General features: G+C 43.8%; 1 protein-coding gene across 2 annotated transcripts; it reads right to left on the reverse strand.

The window, feature by feature from the left end:
- Nucleotides 1-5,762: 5,762 nt before the first annotated feature.
- BLOC1S4 (biogenesis of lysosomal organelles complex 1 subunit 4) lies at nucleotides 5,763-23,933 on the reverse strand. Of its 2 annotated transcripts, XM_054017441.1 has the most exons (5): nucleotides 23,641-23,932; nucleotides 20,554-20,625; nucleotides 16,101-16,202; nucleotides 11,334-11,468; nucleotides 5,763-6,592 (listed from the first exon to the last, which is right to left on the reverse strand). In XM_054017441.1, exons 1-5 carry the CDS (start codon nucleotides 23,821-23,823, stop codon nucleotides 6,491-6,493), a joined length of 594 nt encoding a protein of 197 aa, XP_053873416.1. In that variant the 5' UTR covers nucleotides 23,824-23,932; the 3' UTR covers nucleotides 5,763-6,490. The 2 variants fall into 2 exon arrangements, with proteins under 2 accessions (XP_053873416.1, XP_053873417.1); XM_054017442.1 differs by lacking the exon at nucleotides 20,554-20,625 and having other exon boundaries at nucleotides 23,641-23,933.
- Nucleotides 23,934-24,206: the final 273 nt, after the last annotated feature.

Consider the following 24,206-nt stretch of genomic DNA (forward strand, 5'->3'; position numbering starts at 1 on the left):
GGTCCATTAACCTTAGATGATGCCAAGCTGCTTATGAAGGAGCAGAGAGACTGCAGCCGGGCACAGCAGGGGTTAAAGAATACCTGTGGGTTCAGCTAGCCCCGCCCCATTATACTTGCAGCCAGTGCCAGGCCTTGAGGGGGGAGAAAAGAAGGGAGCCTGGCTCAGTCAAGGGCTGACTAGTGATGAGGCAGGAGCTCTCTGTATGCCTGCCGGAAGGCACAGACCAGCAACTGCCTGCTAATGCAGCCACTGGAGACAAATAAATCTTTGCCAGCCAAGGGGAATTTACAGCTAAGCCCCAACTGTGGGGCAACTGGACTAGTGGGGCTATGCCCCAAACTAAAAGGACATGCAGAGGAAGCAGGCCAGGAAATTAGGCCCTGAACACCCCCTCACGTCTGGGAGAAAGATCCATCTCCCCTGTTTAGAGGTTGAGCAACACAGGACCCTGGGCCAGGACCTCAAGGAGAAGGAGGGGGTCAAGTCCCCCTTCAGCCACCCTAACCAATGATCTAGCAGCTAGACTCCCTGGCTACTGAGGGCCCTATGACAGTGTTTTTGATGGTGGTAGGGTTAGGTGTAGCATTAGAAGGAGGAGTGCAGGACTGTTTGCCCACATTTTCATCATCCCTTCATGTGGTAATAAGTGTGTAAAGGCTAGAAAATGTGACAACTGAAGCCCACATCGCTGCTCTGCAGATGGCCATCATAGGGGCACTTCCCACAAATGCTGTGGGTGCTGTCTGTATGCTGGGTTAATGGGCACACACTATCTCTGGGGGAGGCATAACACCCTTAGCCTCATAGCACGTGTCCATACAACTGGTGAACCATTTGGAAAGCTGGTGCACTGTGACAGGCTGCCCTGTCATTCATACTGCATAGGAGATGAAGAAACCCCAAAGCGCTTTGTTCTACCAGCTAAAAAGCCAGAGCTTGGTGAACATCCACATCATGGAGCTTTTGGTCATCTGTGAAAGCATGCATCTTTGGAAAGAGGCTCAGTTAAATATATTGACTGATTAAGATGGAAATCAAATACTATTTTGGTGGGAAACTGGCTGTGGCTTAAATCCCACCAATGACCACCAATCCCAGCTAGACTATATTGTTTATATACCTCTGCAGTCATGTTCATATTTTACAGACAGAGGCCTGAAGAAGGATAATCCAGGTGTCAGGATACTCAGATGTGGATGTGGGAGATAAGGGTTCAATTCCCTGCTCCACTGGACTTAGACCCAATTTTCAAAGATATTTAGGTGCCTTGTCCACATGAAATCCTGTGTGCAGCAGCTCCTTTACCAGGGCATGTAGCTCCCCCAATCTCCTTGTTGAGCTGCTAGCCAGCTGCTCTTTATTATACCTCTTGATAGAAGTGACTTTTGTAATAATGCTAGAGGGAGTTCTATAAAGGCTGATTATACTAGATTCACATCTCTGTGTGGAGTCAGGGCTCTGATAAGTGGGATGATGCTTTCTAGGCCTTTTTATGAACCTGGCCAGGGTCGTGTAGTATAAGATGGCATCATCTGAGATCAGGATGGTGATCTATGAAGGGACTGCGGAATCGATGACAACAGTGGGAGCTTCCTTGCTAACGCGCACTGAGGTGGTGCAGTTATTGGTAGTCTGGCGCTCACACTGAGGCGATCAAGGAAAGAAGTACCAGCCCTGAGGTCACCAGCGCCTTAACAGAACCCAACATGGGTACCAACGTGTGCGCCATGTACAATAGCCTTGTCAAGAGAGCTGCTGGTCTGGATGCATGGTGAATGTATTATCAAGTGGCTCAGCAGATTTTTTTTGCAGCGGTATAAGCCCCTGGATTGGTTGGTACTGCAATGGGCCTTTGCCCTGCCATGAGCAGGGGTGATGGCTCCACTGTTGTCCCCCAATGAAATAACTGGTCACACCATTCCTTGCCTGGGTAGCAGAGTTCAAGGGTTGTTTTCCATGAGAGTCACTAAATGGCTGTACCGGGGAGCAGCAGGCCAAAGGGTGCACTCTACTTCAAATACCAGAACGGCTAATCTCTCAGCACAGGAGTCCTATAGCAAGGACTTTGAGGAAGTTGAAACCTTTCTGTTCTTAGGTTTTGGAGTCCAAGTGTGTTTTGAGTGCTTATGCTTCTTCAAGACTGTGCCATTGAGGGGACTCTTGCTCTGTCTGCCAATAAAGCCAGTGAGACCACGTGGAAAGAGTGGTTGACAAATGATCTCAATCCAACTGAGCCCATGTCAAGGCTGGGCAAAGAGCAACCTCCTTTTAGATGTAGCTTGAGAGGCTTTTCTCTTTGCTTCTGTGTCCTAGTCTTTAAGGCCCAGCAAATCAGACACCTGTCCCACACATTGGTCACTGGGAGAGGGAGGCTCATTTATTGGCATTGGCCTGTGACATCCAGAACAGGGCTTGAAGCCAGGAGACTTTGGCAAAAGCTCTCCGGATACTGGGCACAGCCCAGAGTCTGCTATTGGCAATAAAAATAAAAGAAAGACAAGGACTTCCAAGGGACCAAAACAAGTACCACTAACTACAAACTAGGCTAACAACTTGCTATAAGGACAAGTTCATAGGAAGAATAAGATGAAGCACAGTATGGGCTGACCACTGATGGAAAGAAGGAACTGATGGATGTGTGGGTTGGCTCTGCCCTTTCTTCCCTTGGTTTGAGGCATGAGATGCCAGGGCACAGGCATGGTCACCCCTACAAGTACTGCTAGGGAAAACTCTCCAGCACTGGTGCACAAGGCATGCACTTAGTGTAACTGACATATGCAGTTACTCAAAATAATTAAATATTCATTGGCACAGGAATGCAAACTTGGGCTACCCACATGAGCAACATAACCACAGCATCATAGACACTCTTGTGCAATGATCAGTTCATTATTTATATAAAATGGAACAGCTTCAACAGGAGAGATTGAGAGACCCACCCCAGAATACCCCATAGCCTGGTGGTTAGGACACTCCTGGGAAGTGGGAGATCTGTGTTTTGAGTCTCTGCTCCAAATTAGGCAGAGCAGGGATTTGAAATTGGGTCCACTTCCCAGCTGAGTGCCCTAACTACAGAGCTATTGAGTATTCTGGGGGTGGATACATCTGCCAATCATGCTCTCAGAACACCTACAGGATCAGGCAAGATAGATGGGGGAATGCCCTAGAGGTTCTCAAACTGGGGGCTGGGGTGGGGAGGGAGGAGCAGAGAATATATTCTAGGGTGAGAAGCTTTAGGAAAAACCACCTTCCTGCACACATTTTACTCACAACAATTAATAACTAGCAAAGCTGATTCCTCCAGCCACAATCAGTTTTGCTTTTATTACACTGGATCGTAGGTGCTGTGTGAAGCACTACTTTACTGTTTTTAATATTTAGCAAGAGTTGCATGTTGGGTTTTTTATGGGTATATGTATGTGTGTGGCAGGAGGGGGAGCACAAATTACTACAGACATAAAGAAGGCAGCACGATCAAATAAGTTTGAGAATCACTGCCCTAGAGAACACTGTTGGGACTGGGGTGTGAGCAAGGGCTCCACGCAATGAGCTTGCTGCGGGGTGATGTAAGTGGCTTTGCACATGCCCACCAACAGACATATAGGTGCCTATGGGGATCTAGCAACTTACAGCCGTAGGTGGCAGCTGAGTGGTGATTTTGAGAACATCAGTGTGATAGTCAGCAGTGACCCCCCCTTCCTTAACAATCTAGAGGCCATTATGGCTACCAACTGCCATTAGGAGTAGCAGGCACCTCACGTACACAGCTAGTCTGCCTTGAGGCAGAGGAGACCGGCTCCAAACCGGCAACCACCACTCAAGTGTTAACACGGCAGGAGTCTTTGTCTGAGTGTGTATAAAAGTTCTGTGAAATTTGTATGACAGAGTTCTCGTACCAAGGTGCAAGGCTCTCCTTTTTTCTGCAGAATAAAGCAACCCTTCCTTATCGCTGTCTGGCTGTTATTTGCTCTCAGCTAGGTAGACCCGATATTTCAGTAACATCAGTGATACCTAGATGTTGGATGTAAGCACCTAAGGAGACAGCAAGGTGCCTAAGTATATTTGTGGATGCAGGCCCAGGTTTAGACCACCAATCCCAGATAGACAGTATTGTTTATAGACCTTTGCAGTCATGGTCATATTTTACAGACAAAAGCCTGATAATCCAGGTGTCAGGATACTCAGATGGGGATGTGGGAGACCAGGGTTCAATTCCTTGCTCCACTGAACTTAGACCCAATCTTCAAAGATAGGTAGGTGCCTAATTAGGATCTATGGCTAGATCCACAAAGGTAGATTGAGCTGAGGTGTCAATTGCATGCTTTCCAGAGCTTCAGTATCAGCTCCCCATCTCTCCCTGTCCCCTCCAAACCTAACAGCAGGAGGTGAGCTAGCAGTAAGGGACTCCTAGCTCAGCTCCTGCTGCAGCAGTACTAGACAGTCCTGCATCTATGCTGGGGAAGGTATATGGGGAACAGAAAAATGTACCGTCTGCAGAGAAATACCCTCTTGCTGGCTGTCCCCATTTTCCCACATTCCAGGGAAGGAGAGCCAAACAGAGCTACTACAGTGGTGTGTGTGCGTAGCAGGCAGAGTTGCCTTTCACCTACTCCTAGCTGCATAAACAAAGAACAGTAATCGCCCAGCTACCTGAGGCGCACCTGCTCCCCCAACACTCCCTCCTACCCTTATCAGAGTTGAGGACTTCAAGGGATGCTGGGGCATTGGAGAGTCAGGGGTTAGGGGAGCTGATGACCTGGTTGAAATCAAAGCATGCAATGACTATCCTTGTAAGAGGCATTCAGTATTGAAAGAGACAAAATAGTGTAAACTGGAGATAACTGTAAGTGGGTAGTTAGAAAAGGAACACAAAAACATGACCAGATTCAATATACAGGAAGGGGGGAATGCCAAACCATATTTAACTTAGTTAAACCAACACAGCAAAGGCGGCTGAGTTTTCCTATGTGTAGGGGTAGACTGTGCCCTGGCCCTGGCCTGGTGAGATAAGGGACAGAGAAGACAGGTGATGCATCCATGATTCTGCTGAGCAGTTGTCCTTGCATTCCCCAAAGTACAAAGACATGGTGAGGCTAGCAACAAGAATTAGTCACTGTTGTCCCTTCCTTCCCTTTTGGGAAGGGCTACAGGTACAGCTATTCTTTCCCTTCACACCAGACTAAATGGAAAGGCTCCTTTAGCCTCACTGGAGTTGTAGAAATGCATCTATGGATGACTTTTGATTTAAATATTCTTACTGGAGATTATGATAAGGAAGAAGGAACACACCTTGACTTTTCAGTTCCTGGGGTGCGTTTCAAGGATAACTGCTAGGAATAAAAAATCCTATTTGAAAATTTGATCTGAAAGTCAATGAGGTACAAATATGGTAACACATCCTATGTATACAATTCACCTTCCATACCAGAACTGCACTTTAACCGAGCATATGGTGGGTTAGGACCTCTGCTTTGTCTCATCTGAAAGATAGGACCTCCAATGAGACAGTGGGGCATTATCAGCTTAGAGAGAGGCATATCACCTACTATATCACATGCAGCACTTAAGTTTTCTTAGATTTCTCCAATCCCCACATACCAATGAGGTCTCACTAGCTTAACTTTGGAGATCCGACGTGATTACAGCTCAAAGCCTTAATAGGTGGAAAATTCATAGAAATGTACACAACATAGGCAATTTTTAAGCCTCATTTGATCACAAATCACAATCACTTAGAAAAATCCATACAAATAAACTACTTCAACTTTAATTACATCATTTTAATTACAAGAGCTTTGGTAATCATACAGATATAATTTTGGCATTATTTACAAAAGTCAAGGCTGTATACATGTATCAAACAGAACTTCCAAGATTAGACTTTTACCCTTGAAATTCTACAGCAGTCATCACATTCCTGTTCTCACGCTGCAGAGTTTGGTAGAGTTAGCAGTTCATAGAACTGTGGAGATCTTACTCCTATGTATTTTTATTACATGCTCTCAGGTGTTGGAGCCATTCCTTGGGGACATTAATGTAGAGAGCTTTGTCCTTCTCTCATCTCAGTTACCACAGGGCTACTTAAAAAAATAGAAACATTGTGGTATAGATGTTAATACTGGTAGCAGCACAGAAATTAAAGTTTCACAATACAAAAAAAAAAAAAAAAAAAAAAAGGACATTTCCTATTTATCCCTTTTCCTACTAGAGTGTAATTAAAGATGAAAAATCAATTGCAGGAGTGCCCTTACCAATTTCTCTCTCTCTTAACCTGAAAGTTTATAGCTTTGTTTTAGGAAGACTTCTGTAATCATATATTATACACAAATAATTGAAGACTGCTTATAATACTGTCTGAAGACAGACGGTGGCACACAGTCAGGATGGCAATCTGCCATTGAGATGCATAGAAATGCAGCAATGCTGAGCACTGCTTTTGTTCACTTGCCATTTTCTCTTCTGGATTCTTGTCAACCCAAAAGCAAAATCATGAATAAGGTCGCTCACTGAGACACGGAAAGTAGTCTTCAGTCTTGAAAAGGGCTGGAGGCTCATACAGGGTCTGATGTTGCCGTGAGGAAGATGATTTCTGTGATTAAGAAACATTTTATTTGATTTTTGCCTTGCTTTACCGCTTTTTGTTCAGTTATGTAATGAGCTACATTTGCCTAAAACATTAACCTCAAGCCTTTTGTCTCTTCATAACTGACAAGAATTCCTTCATATAAACTGCATTGTTCATATAAAAATTGCTTCCACTTTACATTGTTTCTATTCTCTGTGTCTGGAAATAGAAACACACACTTGCCAATCTAACTGGCTAAATTAAAAGGTTGCCTTACGTTAATGAAGTCACTATAATAAAACGAAATGGGAAACTTGGTTATTTTATATTCCAAAAACATATTGCCTCTCTCACTGAGTATTTTAAACTTTTTGATCAAGTATGTGAAATGTATTTTAAAGTATAATATGAAAGCACATAATTAAAGAAAAGCAGAAATAACCTGACTAGCAGACCAGAGCAACAACGCAACTTAAAGGTAACATATAAATATTTTTGAAAAATATGAACTGTAATAAAGTGATGTCCTGAATGTTCTATATATGAAGGATGATGGGGAGACACCACTGTTCATTGACTTCTTTTACTTCCTTTAGGGCAGAAATCATGATATGACAGCTAGAGTTCCACTAAGCACTGAGCCAGCTCATCTGTAGGCTTTGCAGAATATGATTTTTATTTTTTTATTTTGTATAAGTTTGATGAAAAAAACAATGTTTATTTTTAAGAATTTCAAAAATATTTTATCTATTTAAATTCACAGTTGTATGAAATTATGGGGTTTAAGAATTTGTTTTCATTTTTATATCTTTTAAATTTTCACAGTTGCAAGAAGTTATGGGGGATACCAGACAATAATTATGTAATGACAGCAGACATTGCTATTCAAAGAGTTAACGCTTTATAACCATTAAAACTCAAATTGTCAACACCACATGTCAAAATATACAAAGTAAGTATCCTTAAGTCAAACTAAGTTCTCAAGCAGTATTTTTCATATTTGCCTAAATTTACATGACCATTGATGGAAATCTTTTTTGTCAGTTTGTGTGTTTATAGTGAAACCAATGTTTACTGACATTTACTGATAAAAATCAAAGCCTTCCAAGCCTATTCATATGGCTTCCTGGTTTATATTTCCCAAAGGTTAAAAGATTAAATTGCTCATTTCTTTTTCTTTTTTCTTTTTTTTTTTTTTTAAAAAGACCATAAAATGCAAAAATGTAATAAGTGTAATGACTTTTCAATTTGCATACTCACACAAAAATAAGGAGCACTATTAAATATTGGTATTGTTAAAGTTCAAAAAAGTCGGTGCAGGTACATAAGAAGGATTTTCAAATAATTAACTTCTTTCTAAACCATTTTTAAATCAGTCAAAGGCAATTGTTTTTGCCAAAGATGAAGTCAAAGGTAAGACCGATGATGCTTTTTGTATACGCAGACAAACTTCCAAATGTTCTTAAAACATAGAAAAAAACATTTTAGTTCTGCATGTTTTGGTACCTTAACTAGCAAGACAGAATTTTACAAAAACTTTTGAAAAATTGGGCTGGACAACCTACATAATTTCGTCTTAAATAATTGAAATAAATCCAACAACAAAACCAGGGAGAATTCAGTATTTCCTTAAGCTTATCCATACTATTGTTACTGAAATGTTCTGTAGCATTGAGCAAGAATTTTGATCTAAAGTGCCATTTACCACAGGCAGTTTGACAATTTACTTTATTATACCTGTTGTAATCATTAGGATTTAAATTATTTTACCCTTTGCTTTCACATACTCATCATTTTCTCAATAAACTGGTCTCAGCCATGAAGTGAACTTTATTTGGAAAGTCTGAGGAAAATCCCTTCTGACACTTGGGTTATAAGAAAACTGAACAAAACTGTAAACTGAAAGTTGCTTATTGGCAACTCACAACATATAAAGGGGAAAATGGCAGCTTGGTATATGGCTTGCTCCTCTATGAGAAAGTCTTAGCTAAATTTAGAAAAATATCACTTCTGTCTGAAATTGTGTTTATCTAGTAAAAAGTTAGTTAAAAGGAACACATAAGATTATAACTGAAAAATTCTAAAGAATCTCCTCTTTCTACTTTGTGCAGACAGTTTCCGCTGGTTGCATCAGTTTTTCCATACAGCAACATGAGAGAGAAAATATTTTAAAAACATGATTATGACCACAAAAGTTGGCAGAACTCATGAGCAGGCACAGTATCTGAAACTACTTTTTACTCTTCTTTTACACGGAGTGTCCTGCTAAGTGAATAAGTATAATTATTTTTGAGTCTGCTCAGTGAGCATTTCAAATTTTAGCAGTGTAAAAAAGCCTGCCCCCTCAGTAACCTTTGGAGGTGGGAGAACTGTACATTCTTACTCCTTGGCATGACCAGTGTCCCAATAGGAGCAAAACTTCTGGGACAGTCTTAAAATGAGACTGTGAATACATCATTTAAGAACAACCAAAACTTCTTTCACATCAAGGACTGGTTAAAAGGCAAACAAACAAACAAAAAAACTCCTGGCAAGAGAAAAAAATTGCAGCCAAAGAAGTTCAGCCAAAAAGGAATGGTTCTCAGGAAGTTGTTAGGTGAAAAAAGCTAGGACAAAAGTCCTAAGATAACTAACTATACCATTCACTCACAAATGCTTGCTATAATATGTGAATTATTGTTTACGGCCCCAATCCTGTAAACACTTAAGTACTTACCTAACTTTATGCATGTGAATAGCCTGTAGGAGAACCCCATGCATGAAACTATGTTCAGAAAAGGGCTAGGTAGAAATGGCAACTCCGTACTTAAAAGATTTGGTCTCTGTTGATTGTTAGTGAAAATATTCATACTGCTTTATATTCAGTTTAGTCATACATGGCCTGTACAGTTATTCTAGAGAGACTTGGATTCTAGTTTAGCTTGGTCATCAACAGAATTATTAAGTTTCCACTACTGAACATTTATTACACTAGTAATAAATTCATCTAGTGCATAATGTTCAAACTAGAACACAATTGGACTTTCAGATCCCGGTGTGTGGGTACAATGCTGGCAGTTCAAAAATAACCACTTTTTAACCAATGAACTGTGAAAAATTGATAGCCACAGAGACAATCAAGCACTCCAGTGCCATTTTTACAAAGTAGAACAGCATTGTCACGGTTATGAATAAAAATTTGTAACCTTAATATTGTATAATTAAGCTTTTGCATGTAATGACTTCTGTAGCAGCACAAACAGAAGGGTTAAAGGCTACTTTTATGGGAACAAGAATACAGTGGGGTCCTTGTCCATGCCTGGGGGTTCTAGGTGCTACTGCAATACAAAAAGAAAAATTGCTAAGTGGCTTAGAAACAAGCCCTGGATTGAATGAAATATTTTTCCTCTTAAAATTGCAAAGTATTTTATCACCCCCTTCTTACAAACAAGGAAAATGAGGCACAAGGAGAATAAATAACTTGCCCACAGCTGCAGAGCTAGTGTCAGAGTTGGGAACAGGTTTTCTGAGCTCTACCCTCAGCCCTGTCTAAGAGATAATGCTAGCTCTCTAGCAATGCATTCTCCTTCACCACTCTGATGCTACAGTTTGACAGCACAACTCAAGTGACTGTCATGAACTTCAAAAGCTAAAATTAATCTAACAGATTAAGTAGCCTACTTCTCATTTTTGAAAATGTAATTGGCCCATCACCACAAAGGAAAAGTAATTTTATTCTCCTGTATGAAAGCCATCTAACAAGGTGCCTTGTGATCAATTTACTGTAAGTCATGTGACCACGGCATCCTTATTTATTGTTAAAACAACATGGGGCTCAGTGACCTTTTTCTCTTTTTAACACTGCTGCTGTTCTCACATAAAGTAGCACATTGAAAAAATTCCTTGCACATTTTTAGTTTGTACAGGTTCCTCCTATCGCCTTCAGGTCAGAATTCAGTGACTTTTTATTTAAGGGTTGCTCTTTTAGTGCTTGTTTTGTAGCACTTTTCATGCCTCACACAAGTTCTCTTTGGAGCATGAACTCAGGCCCTCACAAGAATTTATTCTCTTGGTTCCTCTGTTGTAAGATTATCCTTGTGCACCATACCCAGCTTGTGCAAAAACTTCAGATTTAAGCTCAGAGATAAATTCATAGATTAATAGACTTTAAGGCCAGAAGGGACCATCATGATCATCTAGTCTGACTTGCTGCACATTGCAGGCCACAGAACCTCACTCACCCAACTCCTGTAATAACCTCTGGCTGAATTACTGAAGTCCTCAAATCTTGATTTAAGATGTCAAGATACATAAAATCCACCAATTACTCTAGTTCAAACCTGCAAGTGACCCATATCCCACACAGCAGAGGAAAGTTGAAAAACCTTCAGGGCCTTTGCCAGTCTGACCTCGGGGAAAATTCTTTCCCGCCCCAAATGTAGTGGTCAGTTAGACTCGAACATGTGGGTGAGACCTACCAGCCAGTCACCTGGGAAAGGATTCTTTGTAGTAACTCAGAGCCCACCCCATCTAGTGTCTCATCTCTGGCTGTTGGGAGATATTTGCCAATAGCAATCAAGGATTGGCCATGTGACATTGTAGGCACTCTTCTCATACCATCCCCTCCATAAACTTATCAAGCTCAGTCTTGAAATGAGTTAGTTTTTTTGCCCCCCACTATTCCCCTTGGAAGGCTGTTCCAGAACTTCACCGTAGCCTCATTCAAAGCCTACCATTCTCGTGAGCACATTTTAAGATACACTCACCTTGACAGAAACATACTTACATTAAGAAAGGATGGTACACTGATAGTGTGTAAGAATTTTTTAAAGGTATTTGGAAAAGTTCCAAGGTCTGTTTCTGCCTTTGTGACCTGCTCCTCCAGTCCAGCCACATTATTTCCAACCATTTTTACGAAGGCCTAGTTGAAAACAAAACAAAGCTATATTTATTCATCATTATGTAAGAGCACTTCCCAACAAGAGGTCTGAAGAGGTTCAGATTATGTAGAAACTAAAATATAATTGTCAGGTAACGATCCTCAAAGAGCATAAAAAAAATAGTATTTTTGTGCCATCTCCATTGTTGAATCTATGCCACAAATAACCCACTTGTGCAACCTTCCATATGACTGGAAACTGGTAATTTGGAAGTTGAGTAGAGTAAGACAGACCAGTTTTTTTAAGAGAATATAGAAGAATATTAACATTCGGCAGGTCGATTAATGCAGTGAGAACACATATAACAACTTTCAATTAAATAAAGCTGTACAACGCTTGTTTACATAAAGTGGGATTTTGTCTTGGGGAGCAGCAGTAAACAAAATGTTATTGTACTTTAATTTGTAACAAGGTCTTCAATTGTTTTGCATAGCACTTGCTCTGAAATGCCTGCCATATCCATGAACGTCTGTGGCTCTCTCAGATGTGGACAAGAATGAGAACTCTCGGAAAACAAATGCTGAATGTCCCCAGCCCATTTGATATTTAAAAAATGAGAAAAAAAAACAAAGGCAAAATATTTTCAATATGTTCAGTAGTTAATTAAATTAAAATTAAACACAAAAGACAGCATATAAAATACTTTTTTATTAAACAAAACAATTTTAATGTTTTGATAAGAGACGTTTATGTATCAAAACATGTTGCACATTTACAACTACATGATTTATTAAATACAGGGATTAACTGCAGTCAGTGAATTAAACAGATTATTTCAGATCAGTCTGGGAAAATGTTCAAATATAACTCAGTAAAAGAGACTGGAGCTTAAGTTCCTACTCTCATTTAAGGCCATGCCGACACTAGCAAGCTTACAGAGACACAGCTGCTCTCCCGTCGACATAATAAAACCACCTCAATGAGTGGCGATAGCTATGTTGGCGGGAAAAGCTCTCCCACTGACATAGCGTTGTGCACGCTACCACTTATGCTGCCAAAACTTATGTCGGTCAGAGGTATGGTTTTTTTTCACATCCCTGAGCGACATACGTTTTGCTGACCTAAGTGGTAGTGTAGACATGGCCTAAGTCTCTTGTAAAATCCGGCTTGGTCTACACTAAAAACTTATGTCGGTATAACTATGTTGCTCAGGTATCACACTCCTGCGTGACGTAATGATACCGACGTAACCCCCAGCGTAGACAGCGCTAGGTCAACGGGAGGGCTTCTCCTGGGAGGTGCTGTAGCTATGCTGACGGGAAAAGCTCTCCTGTTGGCGAAGGTAGTGTCTTCACTTAGCCTTACAGCGGTGCTGCTGCAGTGCTGAGAGTGTAGACAAGTCCTGAGACAGTCTCTTAAGTTACTCAGGCTCACCTACAGTGCCATACTTATAAAGATTGACCTCAAACATTAGAATGGGGGGGGGGGGGGGCGGAGGGAGAGAATCTTTCTTTATAGCAGCCTTTAATTCAAAGTTTTTGATAGAGGCTCATGGATTCAGCATATTCATTTTTTATTTAAATGTTTTAAAAGATTATAAGTTTAAGCCTTTACATATTTTTTAATAAATACAGATTTCATTTTAAACAGGTTTATTTTTAAAATAATACACTTATTATAACGTAATGAACAAAATAAACAAAATCATTTAAATAAAGTCCATTTTTTAAAATCAGTGATTTTTATCCATCCTGATTAAAACTGCATGTCTGGTTAATTTTCCCCCACATATCCCATCACTTTAATTCTGTTAATAGCACTCTAGTCTATTCTGCCTTTCAGTCACCATGCTATGGCATTTACTTGTAGGGGGCAGGAGCTTGTTTTACAAAGCAAGGTTTTCAGGCTTAAAAGCAGGGGATAGGGCAAAGTCTTTGCTGTCAATTTCACAGATATGGACATACAGATTCACTTGTTGCCTAATTGTTGAATACACACTAGGAAATTAATAATTGTGTGCACTTCCAGGGCACCACGTGAACTGAACAGAGCATTCTGTTCCTTCATGCTATTGCCATCTTGAATTTTATATCAATACAGTAACACTGATTAAAGTCAAAGATATTCTGAAACAAATGTGTATGTACCCCAATAACTCCCCATTCATTTCAGTTTAGAATCATCTTTTCAGGTTTTAAAACAAATCCACTGACTTTCAGTTTTCTTCACAATCCTAGCCTCCTCTTCCCCCTTCCTCTGCACTGATCTCCTGTCCCTCCACAATGAGGTATAAGAGCTTTCTAATCCACAACTCCTAGTATCTGAAACTCTTCCTGGATCTCTATTTCAAAATCATTTCAGATCTTAGCTGTTAATATTTTTCTTCATTGCCTAGGTGGGGTAACATTTTCAAAAGCACCAAAGTCATTTAAGTGCTTTTGTACCACTGACTTCCACTGAGATTTAGGTGCCTACATGCCTAAATCACTTTTGAGAATAGGATTTAGGAGCCTAGGTCATGTAGGTGCTTTTGCAAGTTATCCTGGATCCCAATTTTCCTCTCATTCTATTGTTTAACTCTGGATTGTTTTGGGAGACACTCTGTATGAAAGACACTATCAAAAAGTGTAAGTTGTACTATTGATTTGAGACACCAGGAAAGCTAGCTGTCTTGTTCCAAGTAGTGAGAGCCAACATAAATGAAGATAATGTTCAAGAAACCTGGTGCTTTCAGAAAATTCCAAAAAAATCTATTAGTTCCCCACATTAAACCTGTATTAAGATCTGGATGTTAGTTACCTTTTATAGTTTAATTTGCAAAATTTCTCATTCTCGGAGATAAAACGTTAAGTAAAATAAGTTATAATACTGTACAGAATACATGTACAATTCTCAGATGCACTGTACTGGAATACTAATGTGATGAACCATACAGATGGATGCTGCACTGATTTATAGCAGTGAACTGTTTGTGTTCCATTTATTTTAATACTGACTTGTTGAATGCATTGAGACACACACACATAAATTCAAAATTTGTTTGAATGTAAGTTATGAGAACTTCCATTAAAAATGTTTTTATTATCTACCCTGCACCAAGCGTTATGTAGAATGTCTTTCTACATAAGGCTGCTCTCAAAGACTGCTGCTACTAAACTTCTAATATAAGAGAAAGGCATTTTGTAGATGGGGTGATGTGTGTGGAAAAGGCAAATTGGAAAAAAGCAGAGATAATTGTAGTTCTAAAGTTGGCAGTCCACATGATTTTCAGTGATAAGGCTAGTGAAGATGCCAAACTTAGGGGCAAAATATCAATTTGGTAATTCACTGCAGTAGCAAACCAACTAACCAAAAATCCTTAATAAGATAAAAAGCACACAAGTATTTGGGGAAGTACAGAAGAGCTACATTAAAAAAAACTTCCATGAGGTAAGTGGAAACACTTTAGCTAGGGTTACCATCCGTCCGTGTTTCCCCGGACACGTCCGGCTTTTTCAGCGTTAAATGGCTGTCCGGGGGGGATTTCTAAACAAGTAGAAATGTCCGGGATTTCCCCCTTCCCCTCATGCAGAGTGCGGCTCAGCTGATTGGATGGCGGGGCCTGACTGAAAGCCGCTCGCAGCCACTGGGGCCTCTAGCAGCCAGAGTCCCTCCCACCTCCCCCGCAGAGCAGCACAGAACAGTGTTTGAGTCCACGTGGAGCCCGCAGCTCTCCCTCTGCCGGGTGAGTGGGGGAGCAGAGGCTGCAGGGCGAGGAGGATCAGGGCAGGCAGGGGGTGCAGAGGCTGCAGGGGTGGGGGTGCAGGGCTGCAGGGTGAGTGGGGAGCAGGGGGCACAGCGGCTGCAGGGATGGGGGGGTGCGGCTGCAGGGCAAGGAGGAGCAGGGCAGGCAGGGGCATAGAGGCTGCAGGGGCAGAGGGGTGCAGGGCAGGCGGGAGGGTGCAGGGGTCACAGAGGCTGCAGGGGCGGGGGGTGCAGGGACTGCAGGGCGAGTGGGGAGCAGGGAAACACTTAGCAACCCCCAACCAAGATCAGAGCAGGAGGGAGGAGGGGGAATGTGGGGTGCTTAGAAGAGGGGCAGAGTTGGGGCAGGGACTTTGGGGAAGGGGTTGGAGAAGGGGCGGGGTTGGGGCAGGGCCAGGGGCGGAGTTGGGGCAGGGCCGGGGGTGGGACCGGGGCCCCGTGGAGTGTCCTCTTTTTTAAATATTTGAATATGGTAACCCTACTTTAGCTCCTCTATATTTCCACTTGCTATTGGCACTGTACTTGTCATTACTTTGCTAAGAAAATAAGACAATTGGTACCATTTTTGTTGGTCTCAAGAAGTTGTGTATGCACTTCCTGTAGAGTTCTGGTATCCAGCCAACAGCAACAGTTAAACATTTGTGACTGGCACATGCAGCCAATTAATAATGTAATAATATTGGGGTCCCACATCATTACACATACTAGATCACATCTTTTGTGTGAAAACACTAGTTCACACTTTGAAACAAAAAGGCACCTTGAGAAACTGGAAAGACAAAGAAATAAAACATTTGCTCCATTCAGCATGGGAAAATTTTTGAAGCATCTGAAACGGGTCTGCAACTCTAGGGAAAAATCATTAAAATACACAGTGGTACTGTCCCCTTGAGAAAAGGAATGTAAATAATGGACATCAAAATACATACCTCTAATTTGTCAATCTTTCTATATATCTGTCTCATTTCTGTAGCTTTTGTGTGAATCTGAGGTACACTTTCATTGACTACTTGAGAAGACTCGCTTCGAATCTAAAAACAATCCAAACAAATTACATAAAGTTGAGTGAACACTATAATGACTAAATCTGTACAATAACTTTGGTATATTCTAATACTAAAGTTAGTGACATCTAGTTAAAGCCACTGGATCTTGAAGGCTGTAAACAAACCAGTGCTGGTACTGTGTCTGTTAACATATGCAAGCATACGCTGGGCTCACTTCTTAATTATTTCCAAATGGCACAGAGGACTGCCAATAATGAAAAATAGAAGCCAAAATGTAATAACTAATAATAAAATAATAAATCTTTGCACTTTCAACTCTTTTCATTCAAAGATCACAAAACACTTTACAAAGGTTAATATTATCCCCATTTGACAGATGGGAAAACGGAGACACTGAAAAGTTATGACACCAACTCGAGATCACAAAGAGCCACTGCATCTCAAGGGCATGAAGTTCAAGTACAATTTTTATCATAGTTTCAAGAGATTTCCACCCATTTAAAGTTTTTCCTAAGGTGCCCATGACTGTAGTATGACTCCTGCCATTCAGATAAATAAAGGGAAACCTATTTTACTAATAATATTTCTGGTAGGAAGTTTTTTGTCTTCTTTCTGTCTTTTCTCTGACTTGCTCCTTTCTCTTTCCCTTTCCCTTAAGTTCAACAACCAAACAACATCTTTCCCAAACAACTGAATATGCCAAGCTGCATCAAGATTTTTTTTAATATATATATACTGGAGCAACATCTTATTGTAGTTAAACTTTTCTTGGAGAAGTATATAACCAGGAAACATATTTTGCATATGTGTGGTTTTGCTCTGCCTGTGATATTACAAAAGCAATATCAAAATGTGGAAAATACCTACCTCACATTGGGCATATGAGGCTACATTACTTGTAAGGCACTTTTAATCAGAAGAAGGTGCTATGCAATCTGTCGTCTCTTCTGTGGTACAACACTGAGGGTGGTTAAGAGATATCTTTAGATATTCTTTCTGTCCATGGCAGACAAGCTGCTATTACTCACTGCATGTGGTTCTCTTTTTTTGGCATTTGGTTTTATAAGTGAGGAATTTAATTCTGAAGTTGTCTTATGTCAGAGGTTCCCAAACTTTTTTTGCTGCACCCCCTCTTGAGAGATTCATGTCCCATGCATTCCCCCCTCAGCACAAGGAAAGCTGGTGCCGAGTTTGGAACTGGGGGGTGGAATCCTCACATAAACAATGAATACAGGGAGGAGGCTCACACACTCCGTGTGAATCCCAGCTGCCTGGAGTGACAACTTGTGTGCCCGCATAGTGGCTCCGCCTCCTCCTTTCATGTGTGTCCGCATGCTGGGTGTGAGGCCAGAACACCTGTGCAGCGCTGCCACAATGTTAATTCCTAACTCAGCCATGGTGGGAAGGGAGGATTGTGAGAGACAGAGAGAGGGGGAAAGGGAACGAGTTCTTACGAGGCTGTGTGGTTTCTGTGGGAATCGGCTGGCAGCAGGATTGTGGCACAGCGCTGGGTGTGCTGACTAATGCTAACAGGGATCCTAGGGATAGGGACTCTGGGATCAGCCTCATACCCACAATGCCCCAGGGCGCATAGGGTGGAGTTGGGCACCCCATGGAATCCTGGCTACCCTGAAGAAACAAGAAAAAAATTCTTAACTGGTCAGGGCCTCATGCGCACCTGCTAATGCGGGAGGGAGAGGAGCAGGGAAAGGATGGGAGGTATGCCCCAGAATTTGAAAAACAAACAAACAATCTCTTATATGTTTTTGGCATACACTATCACTTCACCTAAGTATAATCCGCATTATTTATATATGGATACCTGCCAATATCAAGTTCGGAATTCTGTGATTTTTTTTTATTGTTACATATTTAAAATTTTGCATCTTGCTATTTTATTAATAAAATTAATAACTACAATCAGGTTGCAAAAAAGTACTGCAAGTCTGTTTCAATACTGTAAACACACAATACAATCTTATAGTCTGTAATAAACTCTGCATCTGTTAGAAATCACTAAAAATTCAGTAATGGCTATTAGTGAAGATGGTTTGGGGGAAACCCTAAACTTCTGACTTCCAGAAGCAAAGAGGGGAAGACAGGAGGGAATCACTCCATAATTGTTCTGTTCTGTACACTCCCCCTAAAGTTCTGGTATGGGACACCATCAGCAATAGGATACTGGGCAAGATGGACCCTGGTTTGACTCAGTAGGGCTGACTCTTAATGATTTATTATGATAATTGAAATTATGAACAAGATGAAGTCTGGAGATTCAAGAGTGACTGAAGTCAAACAGGAACATAAAACAATATGGTACTGCTAATTAAAGTCACATCATCAGGTTAGTAAGTGATAACCTAGCTTTCTTTTATTTATTACCAAAAACAGTCTTAGATCATCAGCCTGTTAAAATTCTACTTGCCCCAAAAGACTTTTTTTCCTGGACAGGCAAACAAAATATTTTTCTTTGCAATTATTACACCTCTACCCAGATATAAGGCGACCCGATATAACATGAATTCGGATATAACGCGGTAAAGCAGTGCTCCGGGGAGGTGGGGCTGCGTGCTCCGGCGGATCAAAGCAAGTTCGATATAACGCGGTTTCACCTATAACGCGGTAAGATTTTTTGGCTCCCAAGGACAGCATTATATCTGAGTAGAGATGTATATTAAAGGTGGATTACTATCTTTTTGTGCCTCAGCAGCAGGGCCGGCTCCAGGGTTTTGGCCGCCCCAAGCAGGGAAAAAAAAAAAAAAAAAAAAGCTGCGATCGCGATCTGCGGCGGCAATTCGGCGGGAGGTCCTTTGCTCCCAGCGGGAGTGAGGGACCGTCCGCTGAATTGCCGCCGAATACCTTGACGTGCTGCCCCTCTCCGGAGTGGCCGCCTCAAACACCTGCTTGCCAGGCTGGTGCCTGGAGCTGGCCCTGCTCAGTAGGTTAATTTTCATTAACATTTTTCAAGGCAATCTTATATTATTAGAACTGAAAAAATTAAGAATAAAATCTAATTTACTTTTCAATATTTATGCTCTTTCCTATTTGCTTCTTTCTCAATGAAAACAGGCTTTTAAATCTCATTTTTGTCAATGGGCAAATAGCAGTGAATTTCATGTTTTGGTTTTCATGCACTAGCCTAATACTGTAACATTTAGGTTGCAAAGACTGCATGGGGCATGTTGGTTTTTATAAATGTCTACCCCGGGGTGGGCAAACTACGGCCCGCGGGCTGGATCCGGCCCGCGGGATTGCCACCCCCGTGGTGGCGTGGGCCCTGCACCACTTCCGGAAGCAGCCAGCACCACATCCCTGTGGCCATTCGGGGGGTGAGGGGGGAAGGAGGGCAGAGGGCTCCATGCACTGCCCTCCGCTGCAGGCACCGCCACCTGCAGCTCCCATTGGCCGGGAATGGGAAACCGCGGCCAATGGGAACTTCGGGGGTGGTACCCGCAGGTGAGGGCAGCGCGTGGAGCCCCCTGCCCCCCCTCCCCCAGGGGCCACAGGGACGTGGTGCCGTCCGTTCTGGGAGCGGAGCAGGGCCAGAGCAAGCAGGGAGCCTGTCTTAGCCCCACTGTGCGCCGCTGCCACCCTGGAGCTGCTCCAGGTAAGTGGTGCTGGGCCGGAGCCCACACCCCGAACCTCTCCTGTCCTGAGTCCCCAGCCTCCTGCCACACCCCTCCTGAACCCCAACCCGCTGCCCTAAGCCCCCTCCCGCACTCTGCACCCCAACCCTCTGCCCTGATCCCCCTCTTATACCTCATACCCCTCCTGTGCCCCAACTCCTTGCCCTGAGCCCCTTCCTGCACACCACACCCCCTCCCACACCCCAACCCCCTGCCCCAGCCCTACATTCATGGCCCTGCCTGCAACTTCCCCATCCAGATATGGCCCTTGGACCAAAAATTTGCCCACCCCTGGTCTACCCACTAGAATTCAAAGAAACACTTCCATTAGTTTTAGGGTTTGACAAACTTATTCTTATTAAACTTATGGGCCAAATATGACTTAGAAGTGTCCCTTCAAATATTTATCATTGTACTGGCTAATACATTTTCATAAAGGAGACTTGAGATACATGCTCAAATATACATTAGCAGTTACACACCTACATTTGTGCATACATCTCATCACTGTAGGCAAACTGGATAATTTTTGGGTAAGCATGCATGGTAACTGTTTGCACACCTAGACCGCTACTTTAAAAAAAAAAAAAAAAAAAAAAAAAAAAGTGACCCTTAATGTTAAACATATGCTGGTTATTCCCATGAAGGAAAAAAAACACCACCACCAAACCACCCAACTTTTTCAGCGTGGCCTTCCCCACCCCCAAATTGGCAGTACCCATATGGAAGTTATAGAGATCAATACATACCATGTCTAACATTCCTACAAATTCATCAACCCTGGTCAGCAAATCTTCTAGACTCTTGTCTAAACTTTCTATCTGTAAAAAATACATTCAGGTAATGAAAAATATACTATAGCACAGCAGTTCTCAAACTCTGGGTCGGGACCCCAAAGTGGCTTAGACTTGCTGGGGCCCAAAGCTTCAGACTTAGGCAGTGGGATTCAGGTTATAGGCCCCCTGCCTGGGGCAGTGGGGCTCAGGCTTCGGTCCCCTCTCCTGGGGTTATGTGGTAATTTTTGCTGTCAGAAGGGGGTCACAGTGCAATGAAGTTTGAGAACCCTGCTATAGCAGATCACAACAATGAAAAATACATCGCAGTGAAACTCCACTATTTTGCCATTTCTTAGCAACTACCACTTACATAAATGACTAGTAACAAGTTCTGTATATTAGATCTATTCATGCATAAAGTATGTAGTATATGTCAGTACACCTCTACCTCGATATAACGCAACCCGATATAACACAAATTCGGATATAATGCGGTAAAGCAGTGCTGGGGGGGGGGGGGGGGGGGGGAGTTCGCACTCCGGTGCATCAAAGCAAGTTCCATATAACGCGGTTTCACCTATAGCACGGTAAGATTTTTTGGCTCCTGAGGACAGCGTTATATCGAGGTAGAGGTGTATAATTATATTTAACTCTTATAGGATGAATAGCCTACTGATAAAATCATCTTGAAATCTAGTCAGTTTTAAAAACCAGAGTAAAGAGTAATGTAAGGTCCCAAAATAAAAAAATTTCACATCAAATTTTTGCTGGTATTTTAAATGTTCTTCCTTCCCTTGCTACTATGTGAAAGCCCAACACAGAGAAAACTGATTAACAGTTTGGGAGAAACAGTAAAATTGGTGAGACTAAGTGTAATCAAATAGAGTGACAACAGAGAAATAACATTTTCCTCTCTAATGTCTTGTTTACAGTACTCCTGGGGGAACTCTGCACCACTGCATGCATGCAGAATTCACGTCCCCCACAGATTTCTTAGTTTCCCTCCAGAAATTCTGACAGGAAAACAAAGGAAAGCCGCAAGAGTGGTCACGTGCATTTCCCCCGCAGCGCGGGTGCATCATTTTGGGTGCCTGGAGCAGCTGGTTGAGAGTAAATCACTATGGGGGGGAGGGGATGCTGGTGATTCCTACCCTGCCCTGGGTTGGGCAGGACAGGTCTTGCTCTTCCCTTGCAAGGAACGGCCGGGTCCGGGTCAGACCCACTCCAAGAAACCTCCCCAGCTGCAGGAAGGTCCGCATCCCTGCTCCTGCTTGCCTGTCTGCCCAATCCCCTTGAAGTGGGGTTCCCCCCCCATACCCAGACACCCCATTGAACCTAACCCAGGACCCCCCACCAAAACCCCCACACCCCCTCACCCCACCTGCACCTGGACCACCCCACCAAGCCTCTCACACATGGACTCCCACTCCACTGAACCCCAACCAGCTGCATCTGGACCTACACCCCATCAAGCCCCACTCCCATAGCACTCAGGACCCCCTCTCCGTTGAGCCCCATCCCCCCCAGATTCAGACTCCTCCCCACTGAGCCCCAACCATCTTCACCTGGACGCTCCTGCAGAATCCCACTGTCCCTGCACTTGGAATTCCCCAACAAGCCCCCCATGCACCCAGATCCCTCCCTTGTACTCAGACCCCCCCACTGAGCCACCCACACCCAGAACGCCCCATCCAGAACCCTCTCCCACCCTAACCTGGATTTCCCCACAATAAGCCCTTCCACACTTGGATCAAGCTGGGTTAAGCCTGCTTGCCCACACCTGGTGCGGAGGGGCAGGGTATTTCTGGGACTTTGCACTGTGTCAGGACTGGGTGCAGCCTTACCACAGAGTCCATGTCCGGGGAGGGGGGGCGCGTGGGAGGAGGATGGGGGCTGCAGGGTAATTTCCCACCTCTGTGCAGTCAGTGGCCTGTGCTCCCCAATGCCATTCTGGAGCCTCCATATTTATTTACTGACAAATAAAATTTGCAGAATATTAAAATACTGTGCTCAGAATTTTTTGGCGCAGAAGTCCCTCAGGAGTATTACAGAGATCTGAAACACAGGTTGTGACACTAGCAATTTAAAGGTCTCTTGACAGTAACAGATGAAATGTGCCGATGTACCTTCAAGGCCAGTGCTTGTTGGTTCTTAACATAGATTGTGAGTTTAAACTCTCTGAGACAGAGGCCCCATCTTTACATGTACTTTCTATAAACAGCAGAACTTTAAATGAACAAACACTAATGTTACAAATGACCAGTTATACAAACCAGTCTATGGAAAAACACAAATAATCACATAATGAAAGTGAGCTGATGAAAAACAAGTCAACATCTCTTGACATTCTGATGCCTTCCAGTCACTGGCCGTCCCTTCGCCACTGTGTGCTGAGGGGCAGTGAAAGCAACACCCTGCACTGGCAACTCCTGCACCCAGCCTACGGTGAGTCTGATGAATCCGATTTTATGAATTTCTCGGTTTTATGAACTCAATCTCCAAAGTAGTACTTAGAATAGCGGTTCGGCGTGCAGCGCCCAGCACAACGGGCCCACCAGTAAGTAACCACTGGCTTTAGGTTTTCTAGCTAAATTTTGGTTTCGACCAACTCACCCGCTCCCCAGCCCCCCAGCCTTGTTTTCCAGTGGGGACCCGCCCTGGACGGGCCCAGCTTCAGCCGAAATCCGGGTTTTCCCCACAAAATAAACAACGCGGCTTTTTAAAAAGTGGAAAAAAAAATAAATAAACAGAAGAACTCAGGATTTGAGATTTTAAAAGCGGAGACATCCTCCCTCCCCCCGTTACACTTCTGCAGCTGGCGCAGCCACGCGTGGGAAGGCTCGGCCCGCGGGCGATCAGCCCCCGGGGACACGGGCGGGCTTGGCCAGGGGCAGCAGAGGGCGAACGGCCACCCCGGAGTGGGGGTGTCCGGCCCGGGTTCCGGCCTAGGTGCCTGTCTCGGAGCCGGGAGGCCCCGGCCCGCACGCGGGTGTCAGCCCACCCCCAGCGCGGCCCCGGTACGGGAGCGCGCAGGGGACAACCCGCCCCGCCCCCTCTCACCTGCGCGCAGAAATCGACCCCGGCCGGGAGCAGGTAGGCGGAGTAGGCGGCGGCGGCGCGGCTGAGCAGCAGCTCCGGGGGGTCGCCCTCCTCCCCGATGCCCGACGCGCTGCTGGGGCTCTGCGAGACGTTGCCGCTGTCCCCGCTGAGCCAAGCGCCCGGCGGCTCCGCCGCCTCCTCCATCCTGCCGCCCCCCCCCGTTCGCGGACTCCTTCGCTCACGTGGGCAGCGGACGCGGAGAGGGGTCGCAAACGGCCTCTCAACGGCAGCCGCGCAGGGTCAAGCGAGGGGAGGAGTCTGCGCAGGCGGCTTAGGCGTGGGCGGCGGGGGGGGGGGGAGGAGGAAGCCACGTGACTAGCGCCTGGCTGATGTTGGGTGCGCGGGGCGCGCTGGCTGCAGCAGAGCATGGCCAGGGCCTGGCCTTTCCCTGCTGCTCGCAGAGCAAACGGGGGCAGCCGTATAGGAGGTGGGGGTACCTGCCTCTGCCCCATTGCCCAAGGCCTTCTGCTGCCTCGGGCTAGTTGCTTTGCCTTTAGAGGGGTCAGACAGGGAGGATGTGGCACTCG

Source organism: Malaclemys terrapin, chromosome 2 (assembly GCF_027887155.1).
Source record: "Malaclemys terrapin pileata isolate rMalTer1 chromosome 2, rMalTer1.hap1, whole genome shotgun sequence".
NCBI classification, from domain to species: Eukaryota; Metazoa; Chordata; order Testudines; family Emydidae; genus Malaclemys; species Malaclemys terrapin.

Excerpts from the sequence above, each read along its gene's own strand:
- BLOC1S4 (XM_054017441.1), bottom strand. The coding sequence starts at position 23,823 with ATGGAGGAGGCGGCGGAGCCGCCGGGCGCTTGGCTCAGCGGGGACAGC. Across the intron at positions 20,626-23,640 it reads GGGTCGATTTCTGCGCGCAG|ATAGAAAGTTTAGACAAGAG; the intron begins GTGAGAGGGGGC and ends TATTTTTTACAG. Across the intron at positions 6,593-11,333 it reads GTGTACCATCCTTTCTTAAT|AAATCATCTTCCTCACGGCA; the intron begins GTAAGTATGTTT and ends TCTTAATCACAG.